The sequence below is a fragment of the Kryptolebias marmoratus genome, linkage group LG12 (genome assembly GCF_001649575.2).
Source record: "Kryptolebias marmoratus isolate JLee-2015 linkage group LG12, ASM164957v2, whole genome shotgun sequence".
In the NCBI taxonomy this organism is placed as follows: domain Eukaryota; kingdom Metazoa; phylum Chordata; class Actinopteri; order Cyprinodontiformes; family Rivulidae; genus Kryptolebias; species Kryptolebias marmoratus.
The window spans coordinates 13518228-13535067 of record NC_051441.1 but is presented as its reverse complement, the minus strand read 5'-3'; the positions used below and the strand labels follow the sequence as shown (position 1 = coordinate 13535067).

Genomic DNA, 16840 nt, shown 5'->3' with positions numbered 1-16840 from the left:
TAGATAGATAGATAGATAGATAGATAGATAGATAGATAGATAGATAGATAGATAGATAGATAGATAGATAGATAGATAGGTCACATGTGAAAGAAAACCATTTTTCTCTTGACTCAAACTGAGCAGGTTGGGGCTTTCCTTGTCACACAGCAGCAGAAACTCACATCTCATCTCATGTTTTATTCTAAACAGTCAGCAGACTCTGATGTCAATCTGAAAACGTCCCCCTGTGAGCTCCTCAAAGCATCCTGAACATTTCTTCATCCCTTCTGAACGGCTGACCCGTTAAATAACTTTCTTCTCGTTGCCCAAAGATATAACATATAAAGCATGACATGCACAAATCCATAATTACCCAGAAGAGCAGAAGTGTGTGTGTGTGTGTTATGTTACAGTTGAGTCTATTTTTAGATTTATTCAGAAACACAGGTCAGTCTGTGTCTCAGGTCTGATTTCTGTGAGTCTTGTGAGTCAGGCTCAGAGGGACGTGTGTTTCTCTGTTCCTCGGGGTCGTGTTGCTGCAGAGGAACATCACACCTCGTTAAAACCCAACACTCGTCCCTGTTTCCCCGTGACGAACCCCGAGTGGAGCTGCGGTCATGTGAGCCGGCCTTCTGACGGAGCAGGACCGGTTCCTGAAGCTGTCCTCCACGGAGACAAGCCTGCATCTGTCAGCCTTTCAGAACGGCTTGGGTTTTAGGCCATCAAAACAGAATCTCTGCAGCTAATCGCTGATGGTTTTCTCCAGGTAACTCAAAATTATAGCATCACAACAAAAACATGTTCACATAAATACTAAGGACCTATTAAAAATACCTGAAAAGTAGCAGTAGGCTGCGTTTTAGCCAACCTAAAAGCAAGATTTGATGTCTTCGCCTCTATGTGTTTGTGTGTCTGTCTGTTAGCAAAATAATTCCTTAACTACATGGCAGGTTGTACAGAAAGGTCCAGAAAATGATCACTGGACGTACAACTTACCTTCTAGAGTCAACTCAATTCAAGATGGACGCCACAGCCAACATAACTTAGACACAAAAATGGCTTTACCTCAGTTTTACAGATATTGAGCTAATACTTGGTGTGGTAGTGGCTGAGAGTCGTCTCATAAACATACTCATATTGTGTGAGTTTGGGCATAATGTTATTTTTTTTTCAGGTTTGACAAAAACGGCTAAATTTGTTGTTATTTTTACAGTAATATAGGCGAGGTGGCTGCTGTGGCTAATGGTGTCAACATGTCTTTTTTCTATAAAAAGCTGTGTTTCTGCTCCTCTGAGTCTGGTTCCCTGACAACACTGTTGACTTTACACGAGTTACTTACAGTATTTAGTTTGGTACATTTATTATGAGGTATTTCAGCATCAATCAGCAGACTTTATTTTCTCAGGAGTTCCTATTTGATAAAAATGTCATCTTTTCATGGTAAAACGAATAATGCTGTAAATTACCTACAGTGTGTTTTAGCGTTCCAACATGTGGGAAGAAATGTGTGTGTGTGTGTGTGTGTGTGTGTTTCTTTGCACACCTGCAGGGTTCCTTGTGAGTCGAGCTGGCCTGTAAACCAGGTCCTCATGACTGATCGGTGGCGGATGTAAAACCAGGCGCACCTGCTCAGCCTGTAAAAATAAGTGGCCCATTTAGTCAAGCAAAGATCAATTACTGCAACCCAGCAGCACAGATCTGAGATCTGTTTCCAGATCACACACTTCACCTGTGTGTGTGTGCAGTGCAGCTGACAGGAGCTCACCTCTGATGGGTTTTCTTCTGGCGTGTGACAGGAGTCTGTTCCCGGATCAGCCAAGTCCAAACTTCACTATTTATAAAAATGATAAAATCGGGTCCAGAGGCGGGTGACCTACATGCAGCTTGTTTCGCTCAAGCTTCAATTTGTCGGCGTTTCCATGACAATAAGTAAATCCTACATTGTTCACTCGAGACAAATATAAATTCAGGCACCTGTTTGGAAGCTCCAGCCTGACAGAGTAAACTCGACCAAGAAGACAGAGTCTTCGGAAACTCTAAAGGATTAGGATGTTTTTAAAATCACACGTGAGTGGAGATAGTTTAAAACCAGACGATCACATCTTCTATTTTCTGGATCAAGAAAAGAATCATTTAATAAATCTCATTAACATGAATGAGGCAGAATAAATCTTTGTTTTTTCTGATTTAATTGAATGCAGGCGTTGCCTCGCAGTGAGAGTGACCTGATTTCACCCTCCACTGCTCACACTGTCGGGGAATAAGGTGGGAGTCCTTCATTATTATGAGTTAAAGTGTTCATTAGGTCAGTCTGAGCAGGAAGTTCAGTAATCACTTCTATAAAAAGACTCCAGTGTCCTGCGTGTGTGTGTGTGATTCTCTCATCCTCTCACTGCTCCTCTTGGTGCCAACAAAGACTTTCTTCAGCATCTCTTTCTGTCGGATCCATAAAAACCAGCTCTGCTACAATGTTTGAAGGTTTTACAGTGAAGGAAACTCAAAATCTACTAAACTAAACATCTTCTGGTGGATCTAAACATCTTTTCCCCTCCAAAAGTAAAAAAAACTCAGTGTGACGAGATAATTATTACCCATGAAGTTGTTGTTTTAATATTTCTATTAGTAATAAAATAACAACGTGCTCTTTACTGTGTAAACATTTTCACATTTCGGTATTTCCAGGTAATTTTATCTGAAAGTCATGAAGGAGGAAGGAAGAAAGGAACCTCCCTCCCTCCATTTTCAGGATTCTGTATTTCAGGTTATTTTCTCCTGAAGTCACTTCCTCCTTCCTTCCTTCCTTCCTTCCTTCCTTCCTTCCTTCCTACTTCCATCCCTCCTTCCTCATTCCTTCCTTCCAGTGAATCATCACAGCCATAAGATTTTGAGTCAAACACATCCTCTGCAAAGACAAAATGTAATTTAACTGAATATAACTATATTGTCAAAATAAAAGAAACATTTCTCTCTCCCCTGGTGAAGAAGCTGCACTGAAACTTGGATAAAACTTGACGACATGACATTTCAAACAAAGCCGTGGTGAGAGGGGACCAAACTCTGCATCTTGTGTCATCTCTCGTGCAGCTGAAGCTGGCCCACTTTGTCCGGCTGCAGCGAGGAGGCCTTTAAATAACTCCCTGGTATATAAACAAGGGAAGGACCGGGTTCCCCCCCCCCATCTGCTCTGCCATAACCCATTTACAGTCCTGACATCACACTTACAGTGAGCCGCTTCTGGAGACACACACCAGGCATCACTTTTTGACCTTATTTTGTACTTTATAAAAATAAAAACATTTTGGATTTCACTGAATGTGGTTAAAATCTTTTCTGCACTTATAAATATTCAGACTTTATGCTCACTTTCATCAACATTTTACCTCATACTGCATCCCTCCTCTGCTCCAGGAGGACTAAAACTCACTCAGGTTAAATAATATTATTTTATTTATAGAGGTGATACTGAGCACATCACTCTGCTCTACCATGGCCTGGGTTAGACCACCACTGGACCTCTCCGTCCTGCTTCCTGTCCTCAGAAACTAAAACCTCCTGAACAGAGCAGTGGAGGTGAGTTTAGAAACAGAGATTCCTCCGTCTGTCTGGACGTCATCGTCTCCTCGATAAATGATGCTTCTTTTTAAAAACGCAGCTAAAAGTAGATTCGGTGACAGCGTTGATCCGTATGGGACATGACGTGCTGTGGACTTATAGGTCAGACTGTTTTTGGAGCAGATAAACATCACTGCCCACAGCAGATCACTCAGAGAAACTACTAAACCTCATCTTTGATTTACTGAAATAAGTGTGTTTGTAAAATGTATTGACAGGTTTATTAAATTACTTATTCTTACTGGTTTCACGCAAATGAATAAAAGTTTAAACACGTCTCAAATTTGTCACACAATTATAATGATTTGTTTATTTTTTAATTGGGCAATTATCTCATTTCATAGCTAAATAATATTTGATTAAATCAGTGTATTCTTTTCTTCTTTTTTTCACTATTTATCGTAAAATTCAGAACAGATATTTAAAGGAAGAACAAGATGTGTTTGCACCTCCGGTCCTCTGGCAAAGCCGGCGTTTTGGGTGAGAAAAACGGATTTTGTTTTGTCAAAAAGCTTTCCAAAGTGGCAATTTTCAAAGACTCAGATTCTGGTCGATCCGTGTAAAAAGCAGGAACAAAGTTTTTCAAACAATAACGTAGCAGCCTATTTTAGGACACTTGGTGTCCTAGAACCAAATATGAGCTGTTTTTTTTTTTTTTTCTTCCAAATTTTCCATATTTGTCCCACTTTATCCCGATCCTGTTGCCACTGAACTCTGATCACGTGTTGAAATGGTTCATAACTCAGAGAAAACTGTAAACTGTATCAAATTATAATGATCATAAAAAAGTTTTGCAAGAAAATTAAGCCAAACTAAGGACAGTCTTTCTTTGTAATTTGATGTTTTAAAATGTAGGTTAGAAAATGTGGATGGAGAAATTGAATGTAAATGTAAGAAAAAGAAAACTTACTTTAAAGTTAGGCACCACTACCACTTTAAAGTTTAAGACTTTTAACTTTAAAGTTAAACATCTTTTGACAGCTTTAATAAAGACTGTGTTGTTGTTCCAGAACATTTTTTAAATTTATTATTAAATTGTGCAATTCATATAAATCTGATAATACCTACCTTACATGGTTATTCGGACAGAATTTAATGGTTATTCAATAGCACAAATAGCAGCAGAAGCCAGCTGTAGCATATCCGGTCCAGCCTGGGGCACTTCCTGCTGTAATATTAAAATCTTTCCATGAGAATTAATTAACTCTTTAATTTGTTTTGAGATTGGAGTTGTTTTAAGACAGAAACAATCCTCTTTGGTCTCGGCCCCACTCAGACTAGTCGTTAGCTCATCAGTCTGCTCAGAATTAAACTCTATTTCTCTAAACTGAGGTCGTTCAAAGAGCTATCTACAACAGGTAAGATATTCATCGATCATACAGAGAAAACCAAGATTCGATTAAGGAGACTGGAGCTAAAGCTGAGCATTCCTATAAGGTGGTGTTGCGCGACGACACACTAATAAAAAGATTTAGTGTATTTTAAACATTAAAGCATTCAAATAAGATTGTAGTTTATAATAAAACCCATCTGTAAATAATAAAACATTGATTTAAATTATTCTTTAAGCTTTCCAAATGTTTAGCTCCAAACGATGCTAGATTAGACTCTGGGCTTAAAATAAAAAAATATTTTGGATTTTGCGAAAGATAAAGACTCTTTTAATTCTGGCACAAACACACGACACACACACACAAACACACACACAATGTGAAAAAGAGTGATGCTCAGTAAGAAACTGCCTACGAGGCTTTCATCCACCCTGCTTGTTCAACAGGAGCTTTTCCACTTTCTGAAGAAATGGAAACCAAACTGCCCACTCTGACATATTTAGCTTAGAATAAAAATAATTATAGAGGAAAGTAAAGAAAAAAATAACAATTAAGGACAGCAGGTAGATTTAATGAGCTCTGGGTTTCATAAAAGAAGGCTTGCACCTAAATATGAGTTATTTGCAATAAGAAATGCTCTCACAAATAATAACAAAAAATGGTTTTGCGGGGAAATGAATCCAGCCGACCCCAAATAAATCACTGCGTTGCATTCTCATCAGTCCCGACTGGACCAGTCGGTCCTTTCAGCGCGGCCGATCACCAGCTGACCATCACAGAGGAAGAGCACGTTGCCTCCAAATGCCAAGTATCTACAGTGACACTGAAGGAAGGAGGGGGAGGAATGGAGCCGAGCAGCGAGCAAGAGTTCACTGGATGTGGGATACAGAGTGGGATATGCAGCAGAACAAGATCAGATGGCAGATATACTAAGAAAGTGAGAGACACGTGGAAGAGGAGAGAACACTGACTGGCCTCGTCATTCCAGATCAAACTGGGGAGAATTACATTTTTAACTGGGCTGGAGCAACAGGCCCTCACATTCGTCTGATTTTGGAGCGCTGTCATCAAGTCGTTCTTTTATCAGGGTCGAAATGATAACAACAGAGCTTCGCTGAAGTCTTTCTGTCATTTCTGATCCACTGGGTAACAGCCGAGCTGCAACTTTGGAGTACTTCACAGCAGGAAAGGCTGGAATCTTCTCCCAGTTCGGTGCAGAAACAGATGCTTTTAAATCAGGCAGGAAGATGAAGATACTCTCTGGTCATTTGCTTTCCTGCCTCAGGAGGATAGAGTGGTTCTACCCGTAGCAGGAGAGAAGAAAAGCCTCCAGGAAGAAACATGCAACAGTTTGGCTGAAAAGGAAAAAAAAAAGAAAAATGGGACACCTGGGAGAAAAAGGAAAGGTGTTAATCTACATTTAACAAGAGCACATGCAGAAAAGGTAAGCGGGTTTTCATTTCACGCTGCTTTTTTCTGAGAATGAACTATTTTTATTAACATATCCTGAGTGAGAGCACTTTCTGAGTCTCATCGCATTAATGTCACAGCTCAGCAGGCGGACTGAGACTTGTGAAAGATACGGCAAGCAAAATACTAGATATTAATATCCCCTCAGACACTCACACTCTGCTTCCTAGCAACTAGGAAACTGAGAAATAAAAATTATGTAAACCAAACACGTGCAAAGACTTGCTCAAGTCATAAGTTGTTATAGACTCGTACAAACTTTTTCCTAAATCTAAACTGCGAATTCATCTACATTTTTATTATTCCAGTGATGGAGGAATCCATAGTCAGGACGCTTTATTTAGACGTTTTATTAAAATCAGAGGAAAAGGAAACAAAAATGTCAAAACAGGAATTCTGTTTTATTATTGCACACTCAACAAATCTGATATGTTTTATTCTTTTAGGATGCAATGAGAAAAAAACAATCATACCTTCATAAATGATAGAATGGCCCAGAAATCACTCAGTTATATCATCTTAGACCTATACTGATACGAATGTTTGTCTGTAACATCGCTGCAGTCTGATTCAGGAAAAATATGATTAATGACTGTTTCTTGTGCAAACAGCTGGCTGCAAGTTTTATTATCTTATAAAATATCTTGATGACTGGTAGATAAGATGGCAAGTCAAATATTTTATGTATTATTGTCTGGAAAAAAAAGAGCGGTACCATGATTCTATATTGTAATTCTTTTATTTCTAGTCCAGATGTCAGTAAGCTGCTCATATGCAACAAACAACACAGGTGGGATTTTTGTTATCACTTCAAAAATTACTGGCCACACGGTCGTTTGTAGATATCTGACGTATGAATATGAAATGTATACGATTAAGACGAGGCAAACGTTTTGTTTCAGCTGGATCTGATCACGAAATGATCTCAGTGATTGCATCAGGCGTGGCTAACCCATTACGAAGTGGCCTACTTTTAACTTTTAAGAATAAATATCCTAAAAATAATTCTATTATACTAAAAATACCAATAAAAAGGTGACACCAGGTACAGTCAGCCGTTCACCGAAGTGTTATAGAGTCTCTTGAGTTACAGTGTCTGAGTAAGAAGAAACATATTGGACAGTGACAGTGTGACATACTCTGATTATGACCAGATGATATTTATTACCGGCAAAATGTCTGCCATCACGTTCAGATTACCATATGGGATTAAACGATGTCTACTAAAAATAACAGTATTTAGGTGCTACATACCTGCGTTTATCCAGAACTGGCTGTAGATCCGTAATTGTTGGTTACACACCTAATTCATCAAGAATCAAAAAACAATTTAAGCTGCATCTGATAACAGGACATTTAAAAACATCCTGTTTTCAGATCTGGTCGAATTGGTGTGATAAGAAAGATTTTGACTGAATTTAGTGAAAACCTGGTTGGTCAATATAAACAGAAATTAAAAGTCTAGCATTCCTTGAAGAAATGCATATCACCCACACATCCAATAATTAATTTCTAAAGACTTTATTAAAATCTGTTCAGTTCTTCATGAGATATTTTGCTGGCAAAACAAGGAGGTGCTCAGAGTATAAGTTGGGGATGAGTCTCAGCTCTGCAAATTAACTGAGTTAGAGCCATTGTTGTGAGTGATAAAATTGATTAGCTTCGGCAGCCATCTTGATTTGAGCTGACTCCAAAAGGTAATCAGGCGTAGAGGTACATCCAATGATCCCTCTCTGAGAGTTTCATTAAAATCCATTCAGTGGTTCATGAGATATTTTGCTAACAGACACATGAAGACACTCACACACAAAGAAGGGCAACAACATTATCGCCTGCCTTTGACCATCCAGCGTCAGGTGTCTGATCACTTCTGCAGTACATCAAGAAGAGCGGGACTTTGAAGGTAACCCTGATTCAACAAAATATAATTTAATATATGAGTGTTTTTATAAATAAAATGACCACATTTATCAGGCTGTAAAGCATACTGTCCAGCTGCTTAGACTATTTTAGAAATTTTTTTCTATGACGTCCTGAGTGACGCCTTGGAATTCCTCCATCAAACGCTTCACATCTGACACCATCTTCACTATGAGACCAAGTTTTCTGCCCCATCTTTTTTTTTTTTAGCCCTCATTACTTTCCGCTTTAGCCTCACAGGGGGATCACGCAGCCTCATCACAGCCCTCCAGTGGCTCTCACATTGGTGCCAGCTGGAGGAAAAACAAGATACGTCACATAAAATGGCAGGACATTAGATTAGCCGGCTATTTCTGTACCGTGTTGGTCGGTGAAATGTGTTTTGTATAAATCGCACTATTTCCCAAGGTAAAGGGGAAAAGGGACCAAGACAGACTGAAATTAAAACCATAAATGTTGGAGGTTACCAAAATAAAGTTTAATGTCTCCACTAGGAGCAAGGTTTCCGGCATAGAAAATCTCTTTATAATGTTTTCCCCTCAGTTTTACCACTGATAATGTGAGATCAGCCAATAAAGGACACACAAAGTTTGAATATTGAGCATTAAGAGGCTCAGTGGCATTTGGACTATAAACCAAACTAAATCAATAGTGAAAGTTGACAACATGTTTTGGCTGAGAAAACATGTTAAAGTGGCAGGTTTTGTCAGAAACAAATTGTAAAAAAAGGATCTAAAAGAATTAGACATATGTGCAAATAACAATAAGAGACAACCATATTGATAGCTCAAAACAAATATCTTACCTGGTTCATGCAAACACTATTTTATAAACCTTTACGCTGCTGTCAGTTTCACAAAACACTGTTGTTTAAATCAAATTTAAGGGTTAATTGCAGGTGCAAATAGGCGGGAGCAGATTGCTTTTCATTTTTGCTTCATTATTGTAAAGTGTGACCAATTTTCTCTTGAAGTAGTTGCAGAGTTGCTGCAGGCAGCTCGAATTCTTTCAGTTTTCAAAAGTTGAATTTGGTAGATTAAATCATAAACACGAGGACGGCTGCCGAGGTGGGCAGGGGCCAAAGCGGTACAATGTGGACGGAGGTAGGCAACGAAACAACCTGCACGAGCCTGGTTTTGTAAGCCATGAGCACAAAAGTAAGACGGGATTTTTAAAAAACTTTGTCAAAATGAGGCTCATTGGTTGCTTGGTGGTAAACCCTCAGAATTCAGTGAGACCCCAACAGAAAACTTTCTTGTAATTTTGAGTCGCCAACTTGTCTCCAACAGTTTCAGCCCAGAGAGATACTGGCTTTAGCTTTAGCTCCTCAGTCAGAATTAAACTCTGGCTCTCTGAACTCAGGTCATCGAAAAGCTTTCCAAGAAGTAAGATATTAATTGTTTGTAACCTTTTCACAGAAAGTCGCTTCAAAACATCTGAACTCACTCATGAAGGCCAAATAGACTCTATTCTTGATCTTAACAAATGTGTCTTGTTTTCTTTTTTTATCCACACACTTAGTGAAGATACATCCTTCCTGTCTTTTTTTCTTTCTTTGCAGGCGTTGATGATTGAGTCTAGTTTGTGCCGGACTGAGCCGTGCACCTCTGTGAGCTGGTATCGTGAGGCCCCGTGGCTGTGTTTCACTGAGGCATGAGTGTGGGAAGAGCTCACCACAGCTTCCTGTCTTGTGAAGAAGAAGGACTCAGACTGAGTACCATGCCTGCCGTGGGCAGCTTTGGCAACGGCAAGATCCACACGAGGCGCAAATGCCACAGCCGGTTCGTCAACAAGACCGGCCAATGCAACATCAACTTCTCCAACATGGACGAGAAGTCCCAAAGGTACATATCGGACATTTTTACAACCTGTGTGGACATCCGCTGGCGATACATGTTCCTGATGTTCAGCCTGGCGTTTGTGGTGTCCTGGCTGACGTTCGGCCTGGCGTTCTGGATCATCGGCCTCCTGCACGGCGACATGGACAGTCACGGAAGAGATGAGAGTTTTGTTCCTTGTGTCACGCAGGTCAACACCTTCGTGGCAGCCTTTCTGTTCTCCATCGAGACCCAGACAACCATTGGGTACGGAGCCCGCTGTGTGACCGAAGAATGCCCCGCAGCCATCTTCATGGTTGTCTTTCAGTCCATCATGGGCTGCATCATCGATGCCTTCATGATCGGTGCCATCATGGCCAAGATGGCAAGACCTAAGAAGCGTGCAGAGACGCTACTGTTTAGCCACAACGCGGTAATCGCCATGCGGGACGGGAAGCTGTGCCTCATGTTCAGGGTTGCTAATCTGAGGAAGAGCCACATTGTGGAGGCTCACGTGCGAGCCCAGCTGGTGAAGCCTCGCTACACAGAAGAGGGCGAGTACATCCCCTTGGATCAGATCGACATGAACGTTGGATACGACAAAGGCACAGACCGTCTGTTTTTGGTTGCACCCCTCACTGTCATACACGAGATCGATGAAGAAAGTCCACTGTTCGGCATCAGCAAGCAGGACCTCGAAACATCCGACTTTGAGATCGTGATCATACTCGAAGGGCTGGTGGAGGCCACGGCCATGACGACACAAGCCCGCAGCTCCTACCTGCCCTCCGAAATCCTGTGGGGTCACCGCTTCGAGCCTGTCATCTTCGAGGAGAGGAGCCAGTACCGGATAGACTGCGCCTACTTCCACAAAACGTTCGAAGTGCCGTCCACGCCCAGGTGCAGCGCCAAGGACATGGAGGAGAGGAAATTCCCAACATCTGGCGCCAACTCCTTCTGTTACGAGAACGAGCTGGCCTTCATCAGCAGGGACGAGGAGGTTGACGGAGGCGAAGAGAAAGAGCAGGACAAAAGGTGCTCGTCTGAGCTGACCGCACCTGATCGTAATCAGCCATCCTCTCGAAGAGAATCAGCGATTTAACTTTCATCTAACGCTTTCTGAACGCAGAGCCCAATGAACGTCATTCAGCTGACATGAGGACGCCAAAGAGGACATCTCTGCTGCAGATGGAAGATCGGCGATCCTCCATCTCCACTGCATAAGGATGAAATGGTTGCTGAGCTTTATTAGACACAAACTGTTCTGTTTCAATACAGAGGATCCTAGTTGTACACAGTGCATGAAAACAACATGGTTTTATATGTATATTTTGAAAACAAAACATAAAGGATTTGACGAAACTTCCTGTAGATGTCCTCAAATATGCAATTTATGAAGGAGTTTGCAGTAAATTTGGCATTAATGGCATTATTTAAAAAGTAAACTAGTGGAATTGCCCCCTGAGATTTTAAAGAGTCATAAACAAAGCAGATAATAATTTATTTTGCAGTGTCAGCGACTGAGGTTTTTAACTAATGGAAGTACGGAGATCTATGACAAACACTTTAAGACGGTTTTAGATTTTCAGTCACACAAAGAAATAGACATGATGGTGTATTGTTTTTGAGAAAACCATTCATATCCACCTTTAATTCAGCCAGTAGGACACATCAGACTATAGATGTCAAACTATATAGTTTTTCAGCAAACAAAATACAGTTTTTGCCAAAAATAGAGCTATATTTGTCTCCCATAAACAATGACACCTTTCTTGTTTTAAAGCCTAAGATTATTGTTTCCATACTCCTCTAATTTTTGTTTAATAGATTTGCTGAAAAGGCAGATTCCAGCTCAAATAAAACAGGAGCTAACTTGTTTAACAAAACGTCCCTTAACTTTGTTTTGCACTGTAAAGATAACCAGGTCCCAGAATTCCGCCGAACCAAATAAAAATATAAAATCAAATCTGTTTTAATAAAACAAAGCATTAGTCTAGAAACTGTGAACAACTGTGAAAATAGAGATTTATTTTGTGATTTTCCTCTTACTTTTATTTGTAAAGTAGTTGCATATACATATATAGACATATTTTTGAATAAGAACTAATTTATTTATCTTACTGCTGCCCGGGATATACACTAATTTATTAAAAGATTCAGTAATATTAGACAGTATGAGCCATTTCTGAGAGCTCTGGAAACAGTCATGAGAATCTGAACACAAGCAGCACTGAAGTTTCAACCTTTATCAACTTTAATGCAAGCTTATCACTCATTTTCATCCAACGATATGTCATCGAATTTAAACTGCTGTAAAAGGATGCAACATAAAAAGATATTACTTTTATCATTAAGGCCTGTAAAAAAGGGTGAAAAAATGCAAAAGTACTGACAAAGGTTTCTTATATTTGCCCTCCTTGTGCTATTAATGAGTTATGATGTGATGTGAAAATAATCCAGCTGGAAAAATCTTAACTTAAAAAACACAAAAATAAGGAAAATATCCAAAAAGTAAAACAAAGCAATCCAGAAGAATTCACGTTATAAATGAGTGATGAATTGGTAGCTTTGCATGTGTGGGATTATTAAAGGGCCTCATTGACAAAAAAAATGAGAAAGTAATAAACTAAGCCTGTATAATATCTTTCTCATATTAAAGGTTAATGTGTCCTTAGACCGGATACCAACGTGTTTACCTGAGGAAACAGCCGGGCTGAAAATAGGTAAAATGGTAAATTTATCGGTCTACCAGAAGTTTCGCAAAATATCCATGTTTGAATGTCGACCTCTGCCTTTATGGCGCTCCACCGCCCTGCTTGATCCACAGTATTCATTCTTGACAGTCGTCTCCAACGAGGTTTTTGTCAGATTCAGCTGAGTGCTTTGTTTACATTGAGTGTGGACCTGCATTTTAGAATTGCCTTCAATATATCTGGAGAACAACAGGGTTAAACTCTTTCAAACGGCACCAGCTCATATAGCTCAGTATAACCTTTTGGAGGCAGGTAGCAAAAAAAAAGAAGATATTTGGAGGATGTGTTGTCAGAATAAAACAGAAAGCTCAAACCATGGAAGTCCTGTTGTTGGTAGGATTTTGTCTTTGCTGGTGTTGTCTTTAAGCCAGTGTTTGTATTTACTCACTGGTGAGTGTGTGTTGCAGCGTGCAATATTAATAATGATCCACTGACATCGTATGATGTTATTTTGGAGTTGGAGCTTGCAGACTGTTGCAGCTTGTGGTTTGGAGCATCGCAGTCTGTGAGAATATCAGCAGGAGACCAACCTGCCTCACAGGCCTCACAATCACAGCCTATTTTCTCTCAGATCACAGCGTGCTCTGATATTAAATAAGAAGCAACACTCTGTGTCATTTAGCAGATCTTTTTTTTAAAAACTGCAGAAAAAAAAGAATATCTCTGTTTCTGCTTCTATTCAACACAAGAAATATATAAAAACTTTAACTAAAACCACAAAACAAGCACTTTAAAGATAAATTTGGTCCTATATCACTACTCTTTAGCAGTTTGTTGTTTTTTTTAATCTTCTTGTTGCAGAATTAATCTGTCCTTTTCTTTTCTGATCATAGATAAGTCTGTATACTACAGGTTTTCTCCTCCCAGGTAAGATAAATGACTCCCCCCCCCCGCCCCCCCCTCACATTAGTCAAACTATAATCTCTATGTGGGTTAACTTGGTGCACCTGATGGCCATTTCAGCAGGTTTCAACACATTTGTTTTAGATATTTTGCTGACTTGTGCTGAAAGTAACAGAACTGGCTCGCTCCAGATGGTTCTGATGCACCGAGAGCAGCTTCCTGCAAGGAAAATGAGGACAAAACTCAAATTTGTACAGTTGTCCAGCTTTCATGGTTGTAAATATATTTTTTACACTGAAAAATGAACAAGTGTCAATTAAGATTTTTAGCATTAATGTTTTCAGTTTTTTTTGGAGCAAGAAAAAAAAATTCTTTGCGTAAAGTTTGTCTGACTTGGATCTCTCGTCTTGCTGTCTTCCACTTGATGCATTTGAAGCCACTTTGAATCTGATTTGCACCTCTTTCTTTCCTTTTACTTTGTTGTGTGAAGCAACATTTTAAAAAGTGATGGACAAACAAACAAACAAAAAATTTCTGTTGATTACTGCAATAAAACGTGACAAAGCCAACTTTTCCCCCTATTTTGTTCCTTTATTCTCGGCGGATACGGGGATAAGAAGAATCTGAATTCGTTGTGGAATTAAAAACAGAAAAAAAGGAGCAGCTGTTTGATAAACAGGAACAGATTGTAATTTATGGCTGTGAGTCGTTGGCTGGTGTCTGGTTCAGGTCAGAAGTTTCTGCTTTCACTTATACAGTCGATCAGACATGTAAACAGACCAGACATTTGCTTGATTTGAATGAGTCATGTTATGTGGAATTAATGCAATTAATATCTCACCTGATGTAGATAACTCCTTGAATGAATGGAGAAATAGAGTTTCATTCAGGCCAAGACTAAAACAGATGTGTTACCTTGTTGCATCTTTTAACCATAGTGTTTAAACTCCTACTTGGCTTTTTAGCTGGGGACTAACTTCTCATCCAGATTTACTGGAAAGAGAGACCGCTGAAACGTTCCAAGAGGATTTATATTTTCATGTACAAGAGTGGCATCTTGTATCACAGCTAGCAGGAACATCTAAACGCACTTATGGCTGTTTTAACGTTATACATCAGCAGAGAGCTGCACGGCTGCATCCACACACACACACTCAAACATCTGGGGACTCAGGTCACAAACACACATCTGTAATGTCCTCCCTTCCCTCTGTAATGTCCTTCCTTCCCTCCAGGAGCAAGGCTGGGTGGATAACAGATTGCTGCCATCTCAAAACAGCTGCAGTCTTAAAAGTTTAATTGCAGTTCATTTCAACACTATTTTATAAATCTTTACTTCGTCGTTGAATTTGCATGACAGAGTTTCTTAAATAACATTCTTGGGTTACTTGCAAACACAAACAGTGGTCATGGCAGCTAGCTTTAGCACTTCCTGTGCAGCTTGGGGGCACGTTGGGGGAATGTTGTGCTATTCCTGCTGGAATAATCATGTAATGCAAAACTGACACCAGTGTAAAGGTTTATAAAACAATGCAATAAAAAGTGAGAGTGGAGCTGATTTAATCCACTTTGGACCTGGTCCCACTCTAACCAGCCTTTAGCTCATCAGTTTGGTCAGAATTAAACTCTTTTTCTCTAAACGGAGGCTGTTCAAACAGCTATCTACAACAGGTAAGATGTTGATGCTATAGTTTCTGAGTGTAAAAGCAGTTTTGTTTTACTTTCTTTAGTTTTTACAGATTAAGACATTGTAAAATCAGTAGACTATCATACCTTGGGCACCCCTTTAATCACTCAGAGCTTGTTATTACATGTACCTGACATTTATAAAGCTAAAGTTTCAGTGTGTGGGACATTAAACTCCTCCGGCAGCAAGTTTCAGGTGAGTTAGAGTTCTGCCTTTTTCTGCAGCTGATTTTAGCACCCACTGAAGGTGTAATTTGTTACTTTCGTGGTTCTCCGAGATGTGCTTTGTGATGGAAGGTGCTCTGAGAATAAACCCAGGATGCTTCCCACCCACTCTGCTGTGTCGGAGGATGAGAAGCCGTGTGGGGGTCGGGATTCAAACATGCAGAGTGGGCTGCTGAAAGGAGCATTCGGCCTTAATTGCAGCCGCTCTATGCTTCCCCTCAGCTGTGAGAAGGAGGTGGAGGGTGAAAAGAAGAGACGGCGGCTGCATTTCCTTTTCTCAATACACATACCACCCGATGTTTTTACTTTAAAAAGACTTCTGCAAAGTTTGAATTTTTCAAAAATTGAGCTTCAGAGACCAAATCAAACCGTTTTAGTTGCTCTATAACTTTAACTTTATAACAGAATAAAACCAGATATTTAGACTATGAGGTGTAGTTAATTGATTGTTTTAAATGAAACAAGATATTGACGCTGTTCTTGACTTAAAGATATTACATAATCTTGACAGAACATGTCAGGAAAACCTCTCTTCACATTTTCTGGATATTTCATCTCAGCCTCTCTTTCCAATAACGGCACAATCAGATTTATGTTATTCTTCTGAAGGGTGTGAACAGCTCAAAGGTTAGAGGAGTGAACTTGTGGATGGAAGAAAAATCCTCCCTGTGTGGGAAAAACAAGAGGATACTGGTTGTCGGCTGAGCAAAATAAGTCTATTTAAAAAAAAGATGGACTCAAAATGTGTAAAAAAGCAGCCAAAGTCCAAAAGAAAATGAACAGCGTGAAGAACTATAGATTAAAATGAATTTAGAAGATCACAAGAAAGTCTGAAAATATTAAAAAAATCAGGGATGACTCAGGACTTTTGCACAGTCCTGGAATGTGACCATCTAAACTAAACTGGACTTTAAATTTATTATGAAATCATATTGATATAAACTAATAAAGTAATGTATCATCCAAATGCTAGATATGCAGGGGCGCCACTGAGGGGGGGCAAGGGGGGACCAGGGGGTGCAAAGGCCACCGCTCGACTAGAGTTTAATCCTCCTGATTCTTGAGTTTTTTGTTGTGCATTTTTAATTTCCACTGAGCTTTTTGGGTTTTGTAGGACCTCACAATAAATTAATTTGTAGTTAAATTAAAATACAAAATAAAATGAAAAAAGACAACAGGTTTAAGTTGACCTGAATAAAAT

The 16840-nt window shown here is 39.7% G+C and overlaps 2 protein-coding genes across 3 annotated transcripts in view; one reads left to right on the top strand and one right to left on the bottom strand.

Moving 5' to 3' along the window:
* The window catches only part of mapk8ip3 (mitogen-activated protein kinase 8 interacting protein 3), a gene marked incomplete in the record, with an annotated part of 1049817 nt that overhangs the window by 83980 nt on the left and 948997 nt on the right, over positions 1–16840 (bottom strand).
* kcnj12b (potassium inwardly rectifying channel subfamily J member 12b) lies at positions 5676–14301 on the top strand. 2 transcript variants are annotated; one of them, XM_017428063.3, is made up of 2 exons: positions 5676–6369; positions 9877–14301. In XM_017428063.3, the coding sequence occupies exon 2, from the start codon at positions 9969–9971 to the stop codon at positions 11232–11234; it is 1266 nt and encodes a 421-aa protein (XP_017283552.1). In that variant the 5' UTR covers positions 5676–6369; positions 9877–9968; the 3' UTR covers positions 11235–14301. The 2 variants fall into 2 exon arrangements, with proteins under 2 accessions (XP_017283552.1, XP_024864345.1); XM_025008577.2 differs by lacking the exon at positions 5676–6369 and adding an exon at positions 8160–8298.